Source organism: Heterodontus francisci, chromosome 13 (genome assembly GCF_036365525.1).
Source record: "Heterodontus francisci isolate sHetFra1 chromosome 13, sHetFra1.hap1, whole genome shotgun sequence".
Lineage (NCBI taxonomy): Eukaryota > Metazoa > Chordata > Chondrichthyes > Heterodontiformes > Heterodontidae > Heterodontus > Heterodontus francisci.
In genome coordinates, this window is record NC_090383.1 from 67,089,490 (window position 1) to 67,112,747 (window position 23,258).

The following is a 23,258-nucleotide window of genomic DNA, read 5'->3' on the forward strand; positions in this document are numbered from 1 at the left end:
GAAGAGCCCTTGTGGCCATTAATTAAGGGCATCAATTGGTCTAAGGGTGGGCGGCCCACCTCACCCATTGCTGGTAAAATACCAGCGGGGGCGGGTAGGTGATGGGCAAGGCACCCACCTCGCCTACCTCCCAGCCCGTTCCGAGGTGGGGTGCATAAAAGTTTGCCTAAGCACCAGTTTATGAATTGTCATCATAGAACATAATGATTGAAGACCGAGCGTCTGCTGCAAGGGGAGGTGGGGAGTGAATTTTTCCAATCTTACAAGGATCTATTCAAAACAAAGAATTATTTAAGTCAGAAGCTAAAATAGATAACTTTTTTTTTTAAAAAGGCCTTGGAAAGCTTCAGTATTCATAGCCACAAGCTAATATTGGGCTCCCAAATCTATTATTGCAACTAAATTTTGAATTAATCATCCTGCCTTGTTTGTGTTTTAAATCCATTACCTAGATTACTCTGAAGTTAAATTTTGCAAATGGCTTTTTCTTTCTCCTAACTGCGACCCCCCTACTCCTCCCACTGTCCCCAGCCCCAGATCTGCTTGGTTATCCAGGATTCACCTCTGATTATCCAGCTCAGCCACTGGCCCCGCTCCTTTTCCTGTTGTGTCTGTGCTGTCCTGGTTCAAGGTTGCTGTTATATCCTGGGCTTTCTTTGTTAGAGTGCTTCATGGCCCACTTCTCCAAAAATCAGACAATTTGTACATGATTGCAGCGGCTGCTTGATCTTGAATAACTCCAGGGCTTTTGGTAATTGGTTGAATGCTCAGGCAGATTTTTTTTTTTTGGAAAGCTGGAATAATTTGAGTAATAGTTGCTGAAAGCTGTTCTTCCAGTTGCTATAACTGTGGTATCCAGTCCATGAACTTTTATTTTTGAAAGAGTTGTGGAAGTTTGCAAAATGGTCTGCCACTATTGGAACAAGGTTGAATCATTTGTATTTGCAAATGCAGCTGCTAGAGAAGCACTGCATATTTGCTATTAGTTGCACTTTACAAAGTAAAAACGCATATGTTTTGATATTCTCTGAATTTAACATTTGTTTCCTTATTTTGTTTCTAGTGTCGTCCAGCAACTGCTCTGAAGCGATTTGTACCACACTGCTGCAATGTAATAGCTCAACTAACCATCAGTAAGCAATGTAGTTTTAATATAAGTTGATGGCACTAATCACATGTAGTAATAGTGAAATTAAGCATTTGGTTTGGAGTGTTCAAAAGTTGCTCAAAACAAATTTGCATTAAGAAGAATGGAGCAGAATAAAGATTGCTGTACAAGTTTACAGTGCAAGTTGTGTTTCAGTTTGACCCAAAATTCAATGTGTTCAATTCTGTAAATGCTTCAAGTTCCCTCAGGGTAGGGGCAATTTGGATATGTGCAGGTATATGCCATTGTCGATGGTAATTCATGCACTCAGTTCCATTGCATTGACCATCATTATTCCAATAGTAAATGAATATATTAAGTGTTACAACCCTGGTGACTCCAGGGAATTCCAGTCTTACTGGTATGGCCATTTTCTTGAGATTTCAGTTCACACTGTGATGCCAGAACAAATCCTTAAATTGTATTTATTAAGGCATTTCTATTTTGGGCACAGTGTCATTTTTGTAATGCTAACTGTATACTAAAATTTAAAGTGAACAGTTGCTGCTTGTGTTGCCTTTCCTTTTACTTCCCATTCTTATTTGTGTTTTAATTTATTTTTATGTTAATTTCAGAATATATATTAGTTTTCCTAGAACTTTTTTTTGATGTTTAGACTTGTCTTTTTCCATTGATACTGGGGTCTTTCAAATTGGTACAAACTATAGTGTGATGAACAGTACAAATACATATCTACCCCTTTAGGTTTAAATGACGGGTGCTGAAATTGATGAGTCTTGCAACTACAAAGGACTTCAATTGTGGAAGGGCATCCATTGACCAAACTTTCAGACTACTTAAACCTCATTTCCTATATACTTTTGGATTTTTATTGGCTGTCAGCAATTTGCCCATTCTAAGGATGGACCTTCATTGTCCAAAACTGGAGGCTGCTTGACTGAAAATTTACTTGAAAGACCAGTTTTTGAGATCATTAAAGATTAACCTGCTCATTACATTATCTAGGCGACCCGATCAATCTTTTGGCCACTTTTTGAGCACATTATCAGGTGCTTAAGCACTCAGTGAAACATCTTGTTGGCAGTCTAATAAGCAGGTGATAACAGAATCAGCTGTGTGCATGTCCGTTGGACACATATGCAACATCTAATGTGCATGTATGAAGCTGCTTCAACAGCCTGATCTGCGAAGTCATGTTCCCAAATAACAGTAGGCAGCATCACCAGCTTGGAAGCTGTAGTGGTGAACCTGTATTACAGCAGTGGATTTCAGAATAGAGAAATGTGGTACTAAGCCATGTTTATATGTAGATATGATATTGCCTTGAGTATTGATGTATTGCTATCAACATGGATTTTTAAATGGAGGATTCTGCTTAACCAACATCAAAATTCTGGGAAGAACTTTCAGAAAGGATAGGTAAAAGAAATTTAGATGATGTAGTTACATGGATTTCAAAAAGCATTTGACAAGGTGTCAGCGAGAGGTTTATCGCAAAAATATCTAGCTTGGCCCGTGGAGTTGAGGAAAATATGACAGAATTTGAGGGTAGAAAGCAAAAAGTGGAGGTAAATGCAGGTTTCTCAGACTGGTGAGTGGTATTCTGTTGGGGTCTGTGGTAGGGCTGTTGCTATTTAACCAAAATCTGAACTTGGGAGTGAAAGGATAATCTAGAAATTCTCTGACATCCATTAGGGGTATGGTAAACTGGGACAAGAACTATGAAAGACTAAGAGGGCATTGATAGGCAAGCAGGGTAGACAGATAGGTAGTCACATGCAGGTATGTCAATAATGAGAACTGTGGTTTGAAGTGTTACCTTTCGGAAATGAGAACAAGGAAAGGAACTGAACCTTCCTCGAAGAGCAATCGAGGCAGCTAAAAAACCCAGAATAATATAAGAAAAGTTGGATGACCCGATGGGGAAATTACAGGATCCTTCTGGAAGGATAAGCTAAGTTAGGTTGCATAGCCTTCCTCATCTGTGTCAATCTTAATTTTGTTTGACTGTAAATCTGCATGTTTGGAAAGAACAATGTAAAATATCAAGATGTATCAGACATATTTTTCATTCTTTGTAGATGATGATGTGTTACAGGAACAGGAGTTAGATAAGGAACTGCTTTGGAATCTCCAGCTGTTATCAGAGGTAAACACAAGAAATATCAAAATGAACCATGACCGACACAGGTGAAAAACTTGAAATTGACCCATTAGAATATGGTGGTTGTCCCCTTGTACACCCACGATGCAGCATTTTAAAATATATTTTGTCTGCTTTGGCTTTCTCTACATTGGTTTGATCTGTTTCTGAGTCCACTGTTGATTTGTTTGGGGGGGATTTTTCTTTTATAGTCTCTCATTTGTAATGTTTGGTTCAGAAAATGTAGGTACTAAAGATGGATTTCTGTTATGTATAATAGTTTGGTATCACCAGAAGTTGTATCATGTCAGGAAGATATCAAGACCTGATATCTTGTTAACTTGGAAACCAAAATGGAAGACGACGTAAAGTCAACAGCACAAAAATTAGCTAAATGTTTTTCAGTTTAAAAAAAACAGTCTGAAAAATTATGCAAATACTCATTCCAAATTTGCATAACTTAATACTAATAGTTAAATTTTTTTCAGATAACACGTGTAGATGGTGATAAGCTGTTGCCATACAAGGATCAACTTGTAAAGATTCTACAACGAACTCTGCACTTGAAGTGTAAGCAGGGATACATTCTGGCTGGAAACCTGTTACATCACCTCCTTCGTTCAACTACACTAATCTATCCAACAGAGTACTGCAGCGTGCCAGGTGGTTTTGATAAAGCTTTCACAGAATACTTTCCCATTAAGGTATACATTATTTATTAATGGATATGATGAAGACATATTAATCTGATTTTTTTTGATTATGCCTCTACAAAATATCACTGGACATTTTTCCTATATTAAAGGTGTTATATAAATGCAAATTCTTGATCAATTTGTTTTTGCCAAGTCATTGTATTTAAATAATATGTATTTTTACCACTCTTCCCCTTTCCCCAAAATATGTTTGTAGGATTGGGGAAGACCAGGAGATGTTTGGAAACTAGGAATTCAGTGGCATGTGGCTTCTGCAGAAGAGATAAATTTTGCATACTATTTGTTGGATAACTTCCTTCAGCCAGAACTGTCCAGACTCCAGCAATGTGCTAATGGAGAACTAGAAATGTCAAGGTTTGTTATTACATTAATGATAAAGAATCTTTGGGAGTAACTAGGGAATGGGGAAAAGATGAGGTGGTTGTTGTAAAATAATGGAAAAATTGATGGTTAATTTATAGGATTCTTTTTTATCAGTTATTCTTGTAATCCTGGCAATTTAATATGTACAAGATACATTTTTGCAGTTAGCATTTAAATCACTTGAACCAGCTGGTCTGCTCATTAAGGTCTAATGATTCTAATTAGTTTTTTTATTGGAATTGTGCGTTTGAGTAACCTGAAGGAAATACTCCTTTGTCTTGAATGCAAACTGAAATTTGATCTGTCCTGCGAAGGTTCACCATTTTCAGCATAAGACTGGAGTAAAGATGTTGTAATATGGATAAAAGTAACCTTTAGATTGCTGTAATTGCAGGGAATTTCAGTACTTTTGGGCTGATCATTTCAACACACATATATGAAAGCCTGGATTTTGCAGTAGCACTGACAGGGAAACTGTCATTGTTCATTATTACTCCATTGAAACTGACAGCAACTTCAGGAGTCTGCACATGTGGAGAATAACATGGAAATCCAGAAGTTGCTGTTGGTTGTATACTCCTTCAGAGGTTGTGCTGTTGTAGTCCCCCAAGTGCAATCTCTAAGCAGTGAATTGACAAAAACTTTCACTATTAGTCTCGCTGTAAAAACCCTTGTAAAAGTTATATCTTGTTGAAGGAGGTGTCACTGGGATTTTAACAGTGTACTAACTTCATAATTAAACACCCTCACTGGCCCTGAAGCTATTTTTATATTTGTGGAATGTCAAATTTCTTCATTATGATAAAAATTCTACATTTTAGTTTTTTAAAAGTTTGTTTATCTTTGGATTAAGATAAAAGCTAAAATAATCATTATTATTGCACTGTCTGAAAGTTAAAAGTAAAGGGATGCTTTAACTTGCTGTTTTGATATTGATGAGAATATTTCAATATGTTTGGCTGCTGATTCACTGCTGTTGGATGCCTGGAGATCCCCTTGATTTCACAGCAGATTTAAACTGCTGTCGAAAGAGGGGAGGTCTACGGCACAGAGATCGCTAGATCTTTGTGCTTCGCTTTCGTCGAGGTCAGCAGTGACTGCCGTTGCTTCGCTGTTGACTGCAAAATCTACCCAACAAAATTCAGATACCAAGAATGGCTTTGCCTCTGCGATTAACTTTACATAAATATACTCAAAAAACTTGTATCTACATAAAACGTTTTCTGTCTCCAGAACATTGCTTCCTGTTGGCATGTTTTTGTCACACTTCTGTGTTCAGTTTTTACATTATAAATTCTTATGCTATACATGTGGACATATAAACCTCCGTGTAAAGTTATTGCACTATAATTGCACCCTTTAGCCAGTGGTGGCAGTGTGTATACTCAATCCTGTTTGTCCCAGCAGGGCAATTTTAATCCTGCATCTTCACACCCTGGTCCAATGTTCCCTGCCCTCGAGCCCCACTTCAGTTGCAGACTCCACTTGGTCTTGGCTCCCCACATGCATTGGCAAAGATATCAATTAGTTCTATTAAAATGAATACATTTAAATAATTTTAAAGGCCTTTGCTTGCACTTTATTTTTTTTCCCATTTTGGTTTTACTATCAGTTGTGGGTTTTTTTTTTTAACTGTCTCCAATGCTTCTTTTATGTCTGTGATCAGAACTGAACACTGTATGCAAGTTGTGGTCTAACCAGAGCAGTATACAGTTTGAATATGATTTCCTTTGACTTGTACTCCACTGTCTTGGCTATATAATTTGTTTTTGTGTTTCTTTTGTTGCTTGCTTCTCTTTGGTGATTTGACATGTTGAGTCTCAAGTCTGCTTGGGCCCCTAAATTTTACTTAAAGTACATCCTTAGCTATTTTGATAGTGTTCATGGAGTACATATATTGCCACTTTTTTCCATTTTCAGTACTTTACAATTGTCTATCGGTTCAAAAATGCTGGCAGGAGAGCAATAACTAGAGTTATGACTGTGCTCAGTCGTAGTAATCTGTTTACTGTAAAACCATTTGAAAGCATTTATTTATGACACAATTTCTTTATATTTAGGTTACAGCCTTGTGGAAAAGAATTCTTAAAAGTTAATTTGGCAAAAGCCCTGCTGGAGTCTGCATTTTATGTCTCAATATTTAAATCAGTGCCTCTCAAACCTTTTTTGATAGACCCATTTTAAAATAGATTAGTAATCACTGATCACCCCTCTAAATTATGCTGCTATATTGTACTCATGAAAGTGTTATATGTAAAAGCATTTAATAATGCTTTTCAGAAAATAGATATTTACTTATAAAGATCAGCATGATGGGAGCACCTGTCTCTCACTGTAGAATCTGTCTATTCTTGGTGTCATGTTTACCGTACTCCGCTTCCAGCTTGCACCATGCCTGCCTCTGGCTGCTGCTTGCTTGCTTACACTTGACCATGGTGCTCTGGGCAGTCGCCCACGCTGTCCACTCGAAAGGCCAGCTTTGGTTGGTAAGCACCCACATTATTTTGCAAACCCCTTGGAATGTTTCTCCGGATCCCCGGGGTCCATGGACCCCAGTTTGGGAATCATTGATCTAAGTCACCACGTTTCAGAACCCAGAGGAGAAAAAACAGCGATTTATAAAAGGACTACTTTTTCTTTTGCAACATAGATGTGTACTAGAGCATGCTTCAAGCTGATGTATTTTTTAAGGCAAATACTTAAATGCTTTTAGAAAAAAATATTTGTTTTCTTTTTTCCCCAACAGAGATGACATACACCAGAGTTTGTGTATTGTGCAGAACTGCCTGATGGGCTCAGGGAGCCTGTTGCCTTTCCTCGGAGGAGACCCCATACGTGACTTGTAAGGGAAATTGGTGCATAATAAGCATTGTCTTTCTTTTAGAAGTATTTGAATCTCATTGGTTGCTCTTTCCATTTTTTCCCTTTAATTTCCTCCCCTCCCATCATGATTACTGATAGATTATGGCTCTACAAGAGATGGCAGCCTTCTGAAAATTCACTGAACATTCGGTTTTTCATGTGTGAACAAGAGGAGGTTATTTGCCTGTGGAAGGCATTAGAGTTGAGCCATGTCACTTCCTGCTGTCTATGTATATACCTGTCTATTGGGGATAGTTGGATATCATTCAAGAATGGCAGCCCAGCTTATTTTCCTCAATTTAGAGCAGTGTTGTCCAACACGCTCGCCACTCACCAGATGTGGCGAATCGGCCACAGACTTGGCGAATTGATGCTGTAATTTATCCAAACATTTTTTCCCACATCTCAAACATGGATAAGTTTCTTATCAGAAAACGGCAGCGTGAACCTGAGATAGACTATGAAATAGCCTGCATTTTAGTGGAAACTGCGGCAAAGAAACAGAGATTGGAAGCAAGTTGGGTGTAAATTTCATGATGAATGGGAGTTGGAATTTGTCGTTGCGGAAAGGAACAAGAAAACGCTGTGTAAAAAAAAAAACGAATTCAATGAAGACAATGTGGACAATTTGAAAAAGCATTTCCAAAGTGTGTACAAGTTTGATGGGAAGTTTCCTCTTGGCGATCAAATCAAGTCAACAAAATTGCTTATCTGAAGTCAAATTTAAATCAACAGCAGCAGAATTTGAAATAATTTCTTTCCTTGGTGACATTGGCTAGCTACAAAGCCGTGTGGATTCTGGTTCGAAGAAACAAACCATTTTCAGATGGAGAATTTGTGAAATAAATAATCTGTACAACTATGGAAACTTTGCTCGAAAATTATGAACCAAAGACAAAAAAAAGACATACTGCAAAAGGTTTGAAATCTGCACCTGAGTCACCAGACAATTGCTCGTCCATTGCAAGATTTGGTGCAAAATCTTGAAGCCCAACTGCGTGTTCAGTTGAAGAACTGTGTCGTTTTTGGTGGCATTGGCTGAATCATGCAACCTCAGAGATACTGCAAAGCTTGTTTTCTGGATTTGGTTTGTGTCCAAAGACTTGGAGATTCATGAGAAAATGCTGGCAGTTTGTGGCTAAAAGACCACACTCGTGACATTTGCATTCTTGATGCTTTCAAAGTTATCGTGGAAAAGTTTGAATTGGATTTGAAGAAGTTCGCTTCAGTCACAACGGATGGTGCACCTGCGATGATTGGATAAAAATCTGGATTTGTCAGAAGCTTGACCGCAAATGGCCTTGATGGGGATTGGCCTCGGTTCACTGCATTTTGCATCAAGAAAATCTGCTCAAATGACAACGGAAGATGCGCTGATAGGTTTGATAGACAGAACATTAAATGGGAAATTATTGGACCGTGTAAAAAAGGTTATGTATTAATTATGGGGGACGTTAATCCGCATATAGACTGGTACAACCAAATTGGCAACAGTGGTCTACAAGGTGAGTTTGTAGAATGTTTTTGTGACTGTTTTTTGGAGCAATAGGTTGTAGAACTGACTAGGGATAAAGCTATCTTAGATCTCATACTGTGTAATGAAGCAGGGTTAATAAGCAATGTTATCGTAAAAGATCCACTGAAAATTAGTGAGCATAATACCATTGAATTTCATGTTAAGTTTGAAAGTGACATATTTCAATCACAAACAAGAATCTTAAAGCTAATTATGAAGGTACGAGGGGAGAACTGGCTAAAGTTAATTGGCAAATAGACTGGACGGTATGGCGGTAAATGAACAGTGAGAAACATTCAAAGAAACAATTCAAACAGTTCAACAAAAGTACATTCCTTTCAAAAACAAAAAGTTGTCAAGAATGACCCATCCGTGGCTCACTCAGGAAGTTAAGGAGAGTATTAGACTAAAAGAAGAGGTTTACAGTGTTGCAAAAAATAGTAGCAAGTCTGAGGATTTGGAGTGTTTTAAAACCAGCAAAGGGCCACCAAAAACAGATTGTAAGAGTTTTTATAAGTACATAAAAAGGAAGAGAGTAGCTAAAGTAGACGTTGGTCCCTTAAAGGCAGAGACAGAAGAAATCATCATGGGAAATGGGGAAATGGCAGATGCATTGAACAAATATTTTGTGTCTGTCTTCACAGTAGAAGACACTAGTTCCATACCAGAAATAGGCAATAACTCAGGGGCTAAAAAGAGTGAGAAATTAAGGATATTGATATCAGCTGAGAAAAAGTATTGGAGAAACTTGTGGGACTAAAATCTGAAGTCCCCAGGACCAGATGCCTACATCCTAGGGTTCTAAAAGAGATAGCTACAGAGATGGTGCATGCGTGGCTATGATTTTCCAGAATTCCTTAGATTCAGGAATGGTCCTGTCAGATTGGAAGTTGGCAAATGTTACACCGCTTTTCAAGAAAGTAGGTAGAGAAAAAACATGGAACTACAGGCCAGTTAGTCTAATATCAGTCTTTGGGAAGATGCTGGAAACTGTTACTGAAGCGGTCTTAACATTGCACTTGGAAAAGCATAGTATGATTGCAACAAGCCAGCATGGTTTTACTAAAGGGAGATCCTGTTTGACAGATTTAATAGAGTTTTTTGAGGATGTAACTGGTCGGGTAGATAAAGGGGAACCAGTAGATGTAGTATACCTGGATTTCCAAAAGGCATTCGATAAGATGCAATATAAAAGATTAATAGGCAAGATAAGGGCTCATGGTGTTGAGGGTAATATATTAGCATGGATAGAGGATTGGTTAACAGTCAGGAAGCAGAGAGTGGGCATAAATGTGGTATTTTCAAGTTGGCAGGGAGTGAATAGTGGGGTTCCGCAAGGATCGGTGCTGGGGCCTCAGCTTGGATGAAGAGGCAGAGAGTAATGTATCTAAGTTTGCTGATGATGCAAAGTTCGGTACAAAGGTAAACTACAGGGATGACCCAAAGAGGCTGCAAAGAGATATAGACAGGCTAAGTGAGTGGGCAACAAGATGGCAAATGGAGTATAATGTAGGGAAGTGTGAAGTTGTTCACTTTAGTCGTAAAAATAGAAAAGCAGAATATTTTCTAAAAGGTGTGAAACTGGTAAGTGTTGTTGAGAGAGACTTGGATACTCGTCCAAGGAACGCACAAAGTTAACATGCAGGTGCAGCAGGCTGTTAGGAAGGCAAATGGCATGTTGGCCTTTACTGCAAGGGCTTTGAAGTACAGGAATAAAGAAGTCTTAGTAAAACTGTACAGGGCCTTGGTGAGACTGCACCTGGAATACTGTGTGCCATTTTGGTCTCCACATTTAAGAAAGGATATACTTGCACTGGAGGCAGTGCAGCGAAGATTTACTAAATTGGTCCCTGGATGAGGGGTTTGTCCTGTGTTGAGAGGCTGAGTGAATTGGGCCTATATTCTCTGCAGTTTAGAAGAATGAGAGGCAATCTAATTGAGACATACAAGATTCGGAAAGGGCTTGATAGGGTAGTAGCTGAGAGATTGTTTCCACTGGTTGGGGAATCCAGAACATGGGGGCACAGTCTCAGGATAAGGGGCCATTCATTCAGGACTGAGATGAGGAGAAATTACTACACTCAATGGGTTGTGAATCTTTGGAATTCTCTACCCCAGAGGGTTGTAGATAATCCATCATTGAATACGTTTAAGGCTGGGATAGATAGATTTTTGGTCTCGCAGGGAATCGAGGGATATGGGGAGAGGGCAGGAAAGTGGAATTGAAGCCCAAGATCAGCCAGGATCGTAACGAATGGCAGAGCAGGTTCAATGGGCCATAGAGTCTATTTCTGTTCCTATTTCTTGTGTTTTTGTATGAGCGTGGTTGTCAAAATCGCCAATTTTATTCGTGGTAGCACTCTGAACCATGGACAGTTTGTGGAGTTGTTGGAAAAGCGGAGTCAGATTTCACCAAAATCATCATCATTGTGAATGCACAGTGACTGAGTCATGGAAAGGTCTTGCAACGATTTGCTGCTTTGCTCACTCCAATCCAAGACTTTCTTGCCGAGAACTTACTCTGTGACCGAGGGTGCATTTTCTGACTGACATCACTGCCCACTTGAATGAACTGAACCTGAAACTTCAGGGAAAGCTGATTTACAATTTGACACAGTATGCGCGAGAGTTTCAGTCAAAACTGAAACATTTTGTGGCATGCTTGAAGAGTCAGGATTTCATGCACTTTCCAAATCTGCGGCGGGATGCGGAAGATTCTGGTATTGAACAGCAGCGCTGTATGAAGTGGTTGGAGAATCTGCACAGCAAGTTTGGCAAGAGCTTCTGACTTTGAAAGTTTCTAGCTTGCCTTTCATTCACACAAGATCCATTTCACTTTAACATCTATAATTCTTGACTATCAAGGCCTCGTCAGTATGCTTTCCCTGGACAGGCACAGTTTCAAAGCGGATTTACTTTCACTTCAAAGTCAGTTATCAGCCGAAAGATAATCTGTCTTGATGTGGTGGATTCAGCTTTTGAAGGACAGTGAGTTCATGGTTCTCCACTCAGGCATCACAAAGCTGTTTTCGATATGTGGCTCAATGTGGCGCTGTGAATCCACTTTTCCTGCAGTAGCTTTCATGAAGTTAAAGCATTGATCACAGATACTGGATGTGAATCTGGAGGCAAAGTTGTGATGCTCACTCAGCAAAAAGTTTCTGCCCATTTTCAGGACATTGGTGAAAGAAAGATTGTAAAGTGTTGCACTGAATGTTTAAATTTACAGTAAATACAGTTTCTGCGCTATATTTTATCAGTACATACATACTAATGCTTTTGTCTGGATAGTCGTGTTTTATTGCGTATTGGTCTTGGTTTTGTTTTAAACTGTGAGCAATTTATTCTTAAAAGATTGCATATTTGTTTTATTTATATTGCATATATCTTGTATTGTGGTGAAAGTGGTGAGAATGGACAGAGACTGCTTGAGTTGTGTACCTGTCATAACCTCTGCATCACCAACTCGTTCTTTCACACTAAACCCTGTCACCAGGTTTCTTGGAGGCACCCAAGATCACGTCGTTGGCACCAGCTGGACCTCATCGTCACAAGGCGAGCCTCCTTAAACTTTGTTCAAATCACACGCAGCATCCACAGTGTGGACTGCGACACCGACTACTCCCTGGTGTGCAGCAAGGTTAGACTCAAACCAAAGAAGCTGCGTCACTCCAAGCAGAAGGGCCACCCGCGCATCAACACGAGCAGAATTTCTTATCCACAGCTGTTACAAAAATTTCTAAATTCACTTGAAAAAGCCCTTCAAAACACTCCCACAGGGAATGCAGAAACCAAGTGGGCCCACATCAGAGACACCATCTATGAGTCAGCCATGACCACCTATGGCAAACGTGTGAAGCGGAATGCAGACTGGTTTCAATCTCATTTTGAAGAGCTGGAACCTGTCATAGCCGCTAAGCGCATTGCACTGCTGAACTACAAAAAAACCCCCAGCGAGTTAACATCCGTAGCACTTAAAACAGCCAGAAGCACTGCACAAAGAACAGCCAGGCGCTGTGCAAATGACTACTGGCAACACCTATGCAGTCATATTCAGCTGGCCTCTGACACCGGAAACATCAGAGGAATGTATGATGGCATTAAGAGAGCTTTTGGGCCAACCATCAAGAAGATCGCCCCCCTCAAATCGAAATCAGGGGACACAATCACTGACCAACGCAAGCGAATGGTCCGCTGGGTTGAGCACTACCTAGAACTGTACTCCAGGGAGAATGTTGGCACTGAGACCGCCCTCAATGCAGCCCAGTCTCTGCCAGTCATGGATGAGCTGAATGTACAGCCAACAAAATCGGAACTCAGTGATGCCATTGATTCTCTAGCCAGCGGAAAAGCCCCTGGGAAGGACGGCATTACCCCTGAAATAATCAAGAGTGCTAAGCCTGCCATACTCTCAGCACTCTATGAACTGCTTTGCCTATGCTGGGACGAGGGAGCAGTACCACAGGACATGCGCAATGCCAATATCATCAAACTCTATAAAAACAAAGGTGACCGCGGTGACTGCAACAACTACCGTGAAATCTCCCTGCTCAGCATAGTGGGGAAAGACTTCGCTCGAGTCGCTTTAAACAGGCTCCAGAAGCTGGCCGAGCTTGTCGACCCTGAGGCACAGTGTGACTTTCGAGCAGAGAGATCGACCATTGACATGCTGTTCTCCCTTCGTCAGCTACAGGAGAAATGCCGCGAACAACAGATGCCCCTCTACGTTGCTTTCATTGATCTCACCAAAGCCTTTGACCTCGTCAGCAGACGTGGTCTCTTCAGACTACTAGAAAAGGTCGGATGTCCACCAAAGCTACTAAGTATCATCACCTCATTCCATGACAATATGAAAGGCACAATTCAGCATAGCGGCACCTCATCAGACCCCTTTCCTATCCTGAGTGACGTGAAACAGGACTGTGTTCTAGCACCTACACTATTTGGGATTTTCTTCTCCCTGCTGCTCTCACGCGTTCAGGTCTTCAGAAGAAGGAATTTTCCTCCACACAAGATCAGGTGGCAGGTTGTTCAACCTTGCCCGCCTAAGAGCAAAGACCAAAGTACGGAAAGTCCTCATCAGGGAACTCCTCTTTGCTGACGATGCTGCATTAACATCTCACACTGAAGAGTGTCTGCAGAGACTCATCGACAGGTTTGTGGCTACCTGCAACGAATTTGGCCTAACCATTAGCCTCAAGAAAACGAACATCATGGGACAGGACGTCAGAAATGCTCCATCCATCAATATCGGCGACCACGCTCTGGAAGTGGTTCAAGAGTTCACCTACCTAGGCTCAACTATCACCAGTAACCTGTCTCTCGATGCAGAAATCAACAAGCGCATGGGAAAGACTTCCAATGCTATGTCCAGACTAGCCAAGAGAGTGTGGGAAAATGGCGCACTGACACTGAACACAAAAGTCCGAGTGTATCAAGCCTGTGTCCTCAGTACCTTGCTCTACGGCAGCGAGGCCTGGACAAGGTATGTCAGCCAAGAGCGACGTCTGAATTCATTCCATCTTCGCTGCCTCCGGAGAATCCTTGGCATCAGGTGGCAGGACCGCATTTCCAACGCAGAAGTCCTCGAGGCAGCCACCATCCCCAGCTTATACACACTACTGTGTCAGCGGCGCTTGAGATGGCTTGGCCATGTGAGCCGCATGGAAGATGGCAGGATCCCCAAGGACACGTTGTACAGCGAGCTCATCACTGGTATCAGACCTACCGGCCATCCGTGTCTCCGCTTTAAAGACGTCTGCAAATGCGACATGAAGTCCTGTAACATTGATCACAAGTCGTGGGAGTCAGTTGCCAGCGATCGCCAGAGCTGGCGGACAACCATAAAGGCGGGGCTAAAGTGTGGCGAGTCAGAGACTTAGCAGTTGGCAGGAAAAAAGACAGAAGCGCAAGGGGAGAGCCAACTGTGTAACAGCCCCGACAACCAATTTTTTCTGCAGCACCTGTGGAAGAGTCTGTCACTCTAGTATTGGCCTTTATAGCCACTCCAGGCGCTGCTCCACAAACCACTGACCACTTCCAGGCGCTTACCCATTGTCTCCCGAGACAAGGAGGCCAAAGAAGAAAGAGGTGAAAGTGGTGACCTGATCACCACAGATTTGGTGAGCATCAAAATCCTACTGGACAACACTGATCTAGAGTAGGGAGACTGAGACTAATTGTAGCATCAGCTATGCTAAAATCAGTTTACTCTGTTCAGACCAGACTATATGTTTATTCATTTGAGTATTTCTTTTCTTGTCCTCAAGACAGTTGAATATGTTTCACTGCAATATCCTGGAAAATCAATTGATGTGTTGAGTAGGCATGAAAATGTTAAAAATAAAGACAATGTTAAAAGCAAAGAATTTCTTCGTACAAGATTATCTAGATAATTAACGTCTACTGCAAGTGGGGTTCCCTGAATAAATTGGGAAATTATTTTAATGAAATACCCAGTTTTGTACATCATTGGTTCTTGAGATTATTTTATACACCTCTACATGTGTGTATATATATAAAAAAATACAGATTTAAACATTGCTGTCAAGGTAATTCCCACTTCTTGGCATACACCCTCCACTTTGTTTTCCCTAGGGATTAGAAACTTTGCTTCAGCACCTTACTCATTGTTCTTGTTATTTATTTCACTTTAAAATGGCAATTTTGCCTTGGTTTTTGGTTTATTGATCTCCTAAATTTTATCAGTCTTTCCTCGATGGTCAAAACTGTTTGTTAAAGTACCAACTTCCATGTTTAATTAGGAGGGGCATTGCATTCCAAGCTAGAACATACCTGTTTAAAATGTACATTTGAAGGGATGAAAAGTGCAAAATCGGCACTCATGACACTGCAGTCCTTGAATCATGTTAAATGTACTTTTTAATGTCACTAGATAGTTTTTTTTATGTGTATTGATAACATTTGATTTTTACTGTTTGGCTTTCCCTAATATGGTATTGTACTGTATTTTCCATATCAATGTATTTAAAAATGCATTTTTATATTGAATATTAAGTTTTAATGTGACAACGCACCTTTTTTAATTTTTAAGGGTTATGTTACTATTTTTATGCAGGGCTCCAACTATGATGTCCTTGGAGGAGACCAAGCTCTGTACTGGTGTTAATTATGGTATGTAGTAAAAGAATGAGTTCTGTTTTAAGTTGTGTTCCACAAATACACCGACATCCGATTGGTTTTCCTAACTCCAAATATAAATTGTTCATAGTAAATTCTACACTTTGAAAGTCTTCACATAAAACTTGTAAGAAATGTACACTAGTGTAGGATTGTAACTCCATGTTTCTAATGTCTGAATTGATGAGATGGAAATGATCTTCATTGGACCATTACAAAAGTGAATATGTAGGAAGTGAAATCTGTTATAAAGTTATTTTTCTTGATTGAGAAATTGAACCTGGTATCTTGAGAGTTCTGTTGATTGTTTTACTTAATGATTTGTGCATGGTAGTTATAAAAAGATATACAAGAAAAAAATGATTATTTTAAATTATTTTATACAGTATTAATTAGCAGGTAAGTATCGAGTGTAGAGGCTTCAGAACCCATTCCTATGAAAGTAACTATTGTAGGAAGAGAACTTTGTAGAAATTTGTTTATATGTATCCAGATTTGAAAATATTACCTCCTTTATACACAAAACAGATCCCCCTTCCCCCCCCCCCCCCGCCACATCATATAGTCTTCCTGTGCTATGCATTTTCTCTAGCTGAGAGGGTGGGCTTCTTCCCATTTGCTGGGAGGTGTGTGCAAGGAGCTTGATGTAATTTGACTCTGAATTTAGGCTTACTATATTGTAAACAAAGGTATCTCATTGTCTGATTTTGGTTTCAACTGTATCCCAGCCTAAAAGCATAATTCCTGCTGATTGCTTATTGTGCCAACTGTGGACCTGTTTCTGAATCTGTGAACAAAAGCGGAGTTGAGTTGCTAGTGTAAAATCCTGGATCCCATCTCTGATCTGTACTGTAATTTCTGATTGTTAGATCCTTCAAGAGAAAACTACAGGGAAGCGATTGCACAAGTCATAAGGAAACTGCTACGTAAGTATCATAAAAAAGACATCACTTTAAGCATTTGTTTTCCAGTGGTGATCATCTGATAATTAGCAGAACATAAGTATAGAACTTAGGAAAAGGATCAAGCTTTCAATCATGTGCTCTAAGCAGGCCATAGACAATGTGCCCCGTTCCCCCATTGCCACCAGAGCCAAGGACTTTCCTTCTCCCCCCAGTGTAGTTAAAGACCTATTCCCTTCCCTGTGTACATACCTTTTTAATGTGTAATCTGATCTTTAGAAATGGTTAGGAATAAAATTGAATATGTAGATAAAGGAACCAATATATATAAAAAAAAACAATTCATTTACAGTTTTTACAGAATAATAAACTAAATCTGGGAATTCGATCTCCAAAGCAGCAAAAAAAATCACAATGACAATAAATCAGTGGTTCTACTGTAATGCTCCACATGGCATAATAGCCATGTTTAAGCTCCTCAGCTACTGAAGCACTCTGTGCCCACATGCAGCAAGCTCTGGACAACATTCAGGCTTGGGCTGATAAGTGGCAAGTAACATTCATGCCACAGAAGTGCCAGGCAATGACCATCTCCAACAAGAATCTACCCATCTCCCCTCGACGTTCAATAGCATTACCATCGCTGAATTCCCCCCAGCATCAACATCCTTGTGGGGGGGGGTGGGGGTCACCATTAACCAGAAACTTAACTGGACTAGCCATATAAATACTGACTACAAGGGGAGTCAGTGGCTGGGAATTTTGCAGTGAGTAGCTCATCTCCTGATTCCCAAAACCTGTGCACCACCTAGAAGGCACAATGTCAGGAGATTGATGGAATACTCTCCACTTACCTGGATGAGTGTGGCTCTGACAACACTCAAGAAGTTTGACACCATACAGGACAAAGCAACCAGCTTGCTCAGCACCCCATCCATCACCTCAAACATTCACTCCCTCTACCAGCGGCGCATAGTGGCAGCAGTGTGTACTTTCTACAAGATGCACTGCAGCAACTTATTTTCCAAACTCGTGACTGCTACCACCTAGAAGAACAAGGGCAGCAGATGCATGGGAACACCACTACCTGCAAGGTTCCCTCCAAGTCACACCCCAACCTAATTGGGGACTATATCACCATTCCCTCACTGTTGCTAGGTCAAAATTCTGGCACTCCCTCCCTAACAGCACTGTGGATGTATCTGCACCATATGGACTGCAGTGGTTCAAGAAGGTGGCTCACAACCACTTTTTCAAGGGCAATTAAGGTTGGGCAACGGATCCTGGCATTGCTGGTGACTCTCACATCTTGCGAATGAATTTTAAAAAAAAAATACCACTCTTATGAGTACCCAGAATACCCAGCCTCTCTCCTGCTGTAGTAGCCACAACATTTTCTTTGTTGTTCCAGTTGAGTTTGTTAATGATGAGCGACTCTCCAATGGTAATGTCGCTTATTGCCGAGGGAAGGTGGTTAAGCTTTCTTCTTGATGATGTTCATTGCTTCGGACTATTAAGTGGCAAGTAATATTTGCACCATATCAGCCGAAGCCTGGATGTTGTCCACATTTTGTTGCATGTGGGTGGGCATGGATTGCTTCATTATCTGAGGAATTGTGCAGTGTTCAACTCTACTTGCAATCATCAGTGCACACCTGCACTTCATCCTTACGATGGAGACAATATCATGAAAGAAGCAGCTAAAGATACTTAGGCCTAAGTCCCTGAGGAACTCTGCAACAATGTCCTGGGGCTGAGATGATTGCCCTCCAACAACCACAACTATCTTTCTTTGCCAGCCAATGGACAGTTAACTTCTCCCGCCACCCCCCACCCCTAAACCCCAGCATTCCCCATTGATTTCAGTTTTAACTAAGTCTCCTTTGTGCCACCCTTTATCAATTGCTGCCTTGATGTCAAGGATAGTCACCTCACCTCTGGAATTCAGGACTTGTGTACATGTTTGAACTAAAGCTGTAAGGATGTCTTAAGCTGTGTGGTCCTGGCAGAACCCAAACTTAGCTTGGTGATTAAGTGCTGCTTGATAATGTTTTTGACAACACCTTTTCATTATTTTGCTGATGATTTGGATTTGACCGAATGGGCGGTAGGTGGCTGGGTTGAACTTGCCTGTCCTTTGTGGACAGGACATATCTGGGAAATTTTTCATATTGTTGGGTAAATGCTAATGTTGCAGCTGTACTAGAACAACTTAGTTTGGGGCATGGTTAATCCTGGAGCATAAATGTTGCACATTATAATCAGGATGATGATGGACCCCTTAACTTATGCTCTGTCCAGTGAACTCAGCTGTTCCTTGATGCCACATGGAATGAATCAAGTTGACTGAAGACTGGCATTGACATTGGTGGTGTCTGAGAATGATTATCCACTTGGTACTGCTGGCTGAAGATGGTTGCTAACGCTTCAGCCTTGTCTTAAGCTCTCATGTGCTGGGCTCCACCATTGTTAAGGATTGGTATGTTCATGGAACCTCCTCCTCCTGTTCGTTCACCGCCACCATTCATGATTGGATGTGGCAAGGTTGCAGAGCTTTCTCCTGATCTGTTGAATTTGGTATCTCTCAGCTCTGTCAATCGCATGTTGCTATCTCTGTTTAGCATGCATGCATGCATATAGTCCTGTCTTGTAGCTTCAACAGGTTGGCACCTTTCAGGTGCATTTGGTGCTGTTCCTGGCATGCTCTTCTACACTCCTCATTGAGCCAGGGTTGGTCATCAGACTTAATTGCAATGGAGAAGTGAGATATGCTGTGCCATGTGGTTATAGATTGTGGTGGTATACAATTCTGCTACTACTGATGGCTCACATTATCTCATGGATACCTGATACCTAGTTTTGAGCTGCTAGATCTGTTAATCTACCTCAATTAGCAGGTTGGCAGTGCCACACAGAACAGTGGAGGATGTTTTTGGTGTGAAGATGGCTTTGGTCATTCCCATCAATATTGTCATGGACAGACTGTTACAACCTCAGTAGAGAGCGTTAACTTAAAAAGAGATATGAACTCCCCAGACCAATTAAGGAAATCTATGCAAGATTTCACGTTTTTAAGACTTCCACTATAACAACTAAACTAAAAATCAACAAAGGAAAAATTAAACAGCACTCAGTAGGTAGCTAATACACTAAATTACAGAGAAACGTATTTCCCGTTAACATTAACACATTTGAAAACCCCACACCACATTTATAATTACACAGTATTATCAACAAAGAAGATATCCTTGCAGTGAAAAGTCTCAAACTCCTCCCAGTTGCTGTGGGTTGGATCTCCCTGTCCTTCTCAAAGGCAATGTCCTAGAATCACTTCTTCTGATTGCATTTGACCTGGGCTCCCGTTAATAAGGCAATCTCTGATGGCCCCATTAGTCTTTTCTCCTCCACAAACCTCAACTTTCGAATCAGATTCAAGTCTTAGCAGCCGTTTGCTGTATCGATGATCTCAGAACAGCTGTTTTTCTTTTCTCTCTTTATTTCTTTCCCTCTCTGTCTCTCCACGCCCCCCTCTCTGTCTCTCCACGCCCCCCTCTCTGTCTCTCCACGCCCCCCTCTCTGTCTGTCCACGCCCCCCTCTCTGTCTTTGGGAAAATGTTAGAAGCTATTATTAAAGACGTTATAGCAGGGCACTTAGAAAAATTCAAGGTAATCAGGCAGCGTAAACATGGTTTTGTTAAAGGGAAATCATGTTTAACCAATTTATTGGAGTTCTTTGAGGGAGTTACATGTGCTGTGGATGTATTGTACTTAGACTTCCAGAAGGCATTTGATAAGGTGCCACATCAAAGGTTATTGTGGAAAATAAAAGCTCATGGCATAGGGGATAACGTTGGCATGGCTAGAAGTTTGGTCAACTAACAGGAAACAGAGTAGGCATAAATGGGTAATTTTCTGGTTGGCAAGATGTAACGAGTGGTGTGCCACAGGGATCTGTGCTGCTGCCTCAACCTTTTATAATTTTATATAAATGACTTGGAATGAAGGGACCGAAGGTATGGTTGCTAAATTTGCTGATGACATCATGATTGGTAGGAAAGTAGGTTGTGAAGAGGACATAAGGAGGCAACAGAGGGATATAGATAGGTTAAGTGAGTGGGCAAAAATCTGATAGATGGAGTATAATGTGAGAAAATTCAAAGTTGTCCATTTTGGCACAAAGAATAACAAAGAAGCATATTATCTAAATGGTGAGAGATTGCAGAGCTCTGAGATGCAGAGGGATCTGGGTGTCCTAGTGCATGAATCACAAAAGGTTAGTATGCAGGTACAGCACGTAATTGGGAAAGCTAATAGAATGTTATCGTTTATCGCGAGCGGAATTGAATACAAAAGTCAGGAGGTTATGCTTCAGCTATACAGGGCATTGGTGAGACCACATCTGGAGTACTGTGTACAGTATTGGTCTCCATATTTAAGGAAGGATGTAAATGCGTTGGAAGCAGTTCAAAGAACGCTTACTAGACTGATAACTGGAATGGGCGGGCTATCTTGGAAAAGATAGAACAGGCTAGGCTTGTATCTGCTGGAATTTAGAAGAGTAAGAGGTGACTTGATTGAAACACATAAGATTCTGAGGGGCCTTGACAGGGTGGATGTGGAAAGGATGTTTCCCCTTGTGGGGGAATGTAGAACCAGGAGTCACTGTTTAAAAATAAGGGGTCGCCCATATAAGACAGAGATGAGGAGAAATTTTTTTCTCTGAGGATCGTGAGTTTTTGGAGCGCTCTTCCTCAAAAGGCAGTGGAAGCAGAGTCTTTGAATATGTTTAAGGCAGAGGTAGATAGATTCTTGATGAGCAAGGGCGTGAAACGTTATAGGGGTAGGTGGTAATGTTGAGAAATCAATTCAGCCGTGAATTTATTGAATGGCGGAGCAGGTTCGAGGGGCCGAGTGGCCTACTCCTGCTCGTATATTCGTATGTTTGTATCCAGGAATGGAAATTAAGTTGTCTGTGGGTCAGATCTCCCAATGTGGGTACCAGTCCTCAGATGTTGAAGGGCTATTATAAGAACAACTGAGTTGGAATTGCTTTGTCTTGAGGATATTTTGCCTCGAGACATGACTATTCCAAAGCACTCCTGGCCAGCCTTCCATATTATATCCTCTGTAAACTTGAGTCCTCCAAAACTGCTGCCTGTGTCCTAATTTGTATGAAGTCCCATTCACCCATCACCCCTGTGCTTGCTGATCCACATTGGCTCCCGGTTAAGCACTATCTCAATTTTAAAATTCTCATCCTTGTTTTCTCATCCCTTCATGGCCTTGCCTCTCCCTATCTTTCTCTAATTTCCAACTGTAAAAACCTTCCAAGATATTTGTGGTTCTCTAATTCTGATCTTTTTAACATCCCTGATTTTAATCGCTGTACCATTGGCGGCCATGCTTTCAGCTGCTAAGACCCGAAGCTCTGGAATTCCTTCCCTAAACTTGGCCACCTCTCTTTCCTCCTTTTAAGATGTTCCTCAAAACCTACCTCTTACCAAGCTTTTGGTCATCCACCCTAAAATCTCCTTATGTGGCTCGGTGTCAAATTTTGTTTGATAACACTGCTGTGAAGGGCCATGGGACATTTTACTATGTTAAAGATGCTATATAAATACGTTGTTCTCTTTAGCATTCTGTTTATTAGAAATGGTTTTACAACCTGGTGGTTTTCCAGTCTACTTCGGAAGGCATTGTCATTTACATATTGTGGGATTCAAGTGCTACGTCAGCCAGACCTAGGGATGGCAGCTTCTCTTCCCTGACTGATATTAGTAAACCAGTTAGCAGCTCCTCGTCACTTTTCCTGATGCTATCCCATTACTCATTGATTGAATGAATAATTCATTTGAGCAGTAATGATGATTAGATTTGAACTTACATCCTCAGTTGCCAGTCTAGTACTATAACTACCAGGCCACCATACTTCTCCATATTAAGTGTTACCTGCCACAGTTCTGCCCACTTACAGTTAATATTTTCAAATTCAGTGGCCCCCTACTCAGTTCGGTATCGTCATTAAATGCAACTTCAAAACTGTAGGCTTCCCTGCACTGATTTCCTGGACCACTCGACTGAGTCATTAATTCAATGCCTAACTTGACATTATTCCCCAAGAAGTATCCACTACTATCCTTCAGCTAACTCCTTATCCATTCACAGGTTTACTTTGAATTTCACCACTTTAGTAGCAGTTTTTTGTGTGGAACTCAAAAGTCGTCTTAGAGACTATAAACACCATATTTTAAAGTTTATGTAACACAAAGTTTTCTTGAAACAAAATTTAAGGTAAATTGTATACCCTATGTTCTTTGTAAGAAAATAGATTTTGTTTCAAATTTTCCTTTCCACAGGGTGTTACTAATGAAAATCACCTACTTTTTGAACTACTAATGACAGCATTTATGCTGTTCAGAGTTTTGTGCATTCAGGAGGGAAGGATTAAGGCAAAAGGAGTAAATCAGTATAGTGAGCCACTTTTTTGTGTAAGTGGAGGGGGGTGGGG

The 23,258-nt window shown here is 40.8% G+C and overlaps 1 protein-coding gene across 4 annotated transcripts in view; it reads left to right on the plus strand.

Annotated features, from left to right (window-relative positions):
- LOC137376413 (proteasome activator complex subunit 4-like) overlaps nt 1-23,258 on the plus strand; it is a 227,538-nt gene that overhangs the window by 76,523 nt on the left and 127,757 nt on the right. For all 4 annotated transcript variants that reach the window (XM_068044928.1, XM_068044930.1, XM_068044929.1 and 1 more), the window contains 7 exons: nt 1,064-1,133; nt 3,190-3,257; nt 3,740-3,955; nt 4,164-4,321; nt 7,077-7,172; nt 15,787-15,842; nt 16,718-16,774. In XM_068044928.1, coding sequence (XP_067901029.1) covers nt 1,064-1,133; nt 3,190-3,257; nt 3,740-3,955; nt 4,164-4,321; nt 7,077-7,172; nt 15,787-15,842; nt 16,718-16,774 — 721 coding nt within the window. The remainder of the gene's footprint in view (nt 1-1,063; nt 1,134-3,189; nt 3,258-3,739; nt 3,956-4,163; nt 4,322-7,076; nt 7,173-15,786; nt 15,843-16,717; nt 16,775-23,258) is intronic.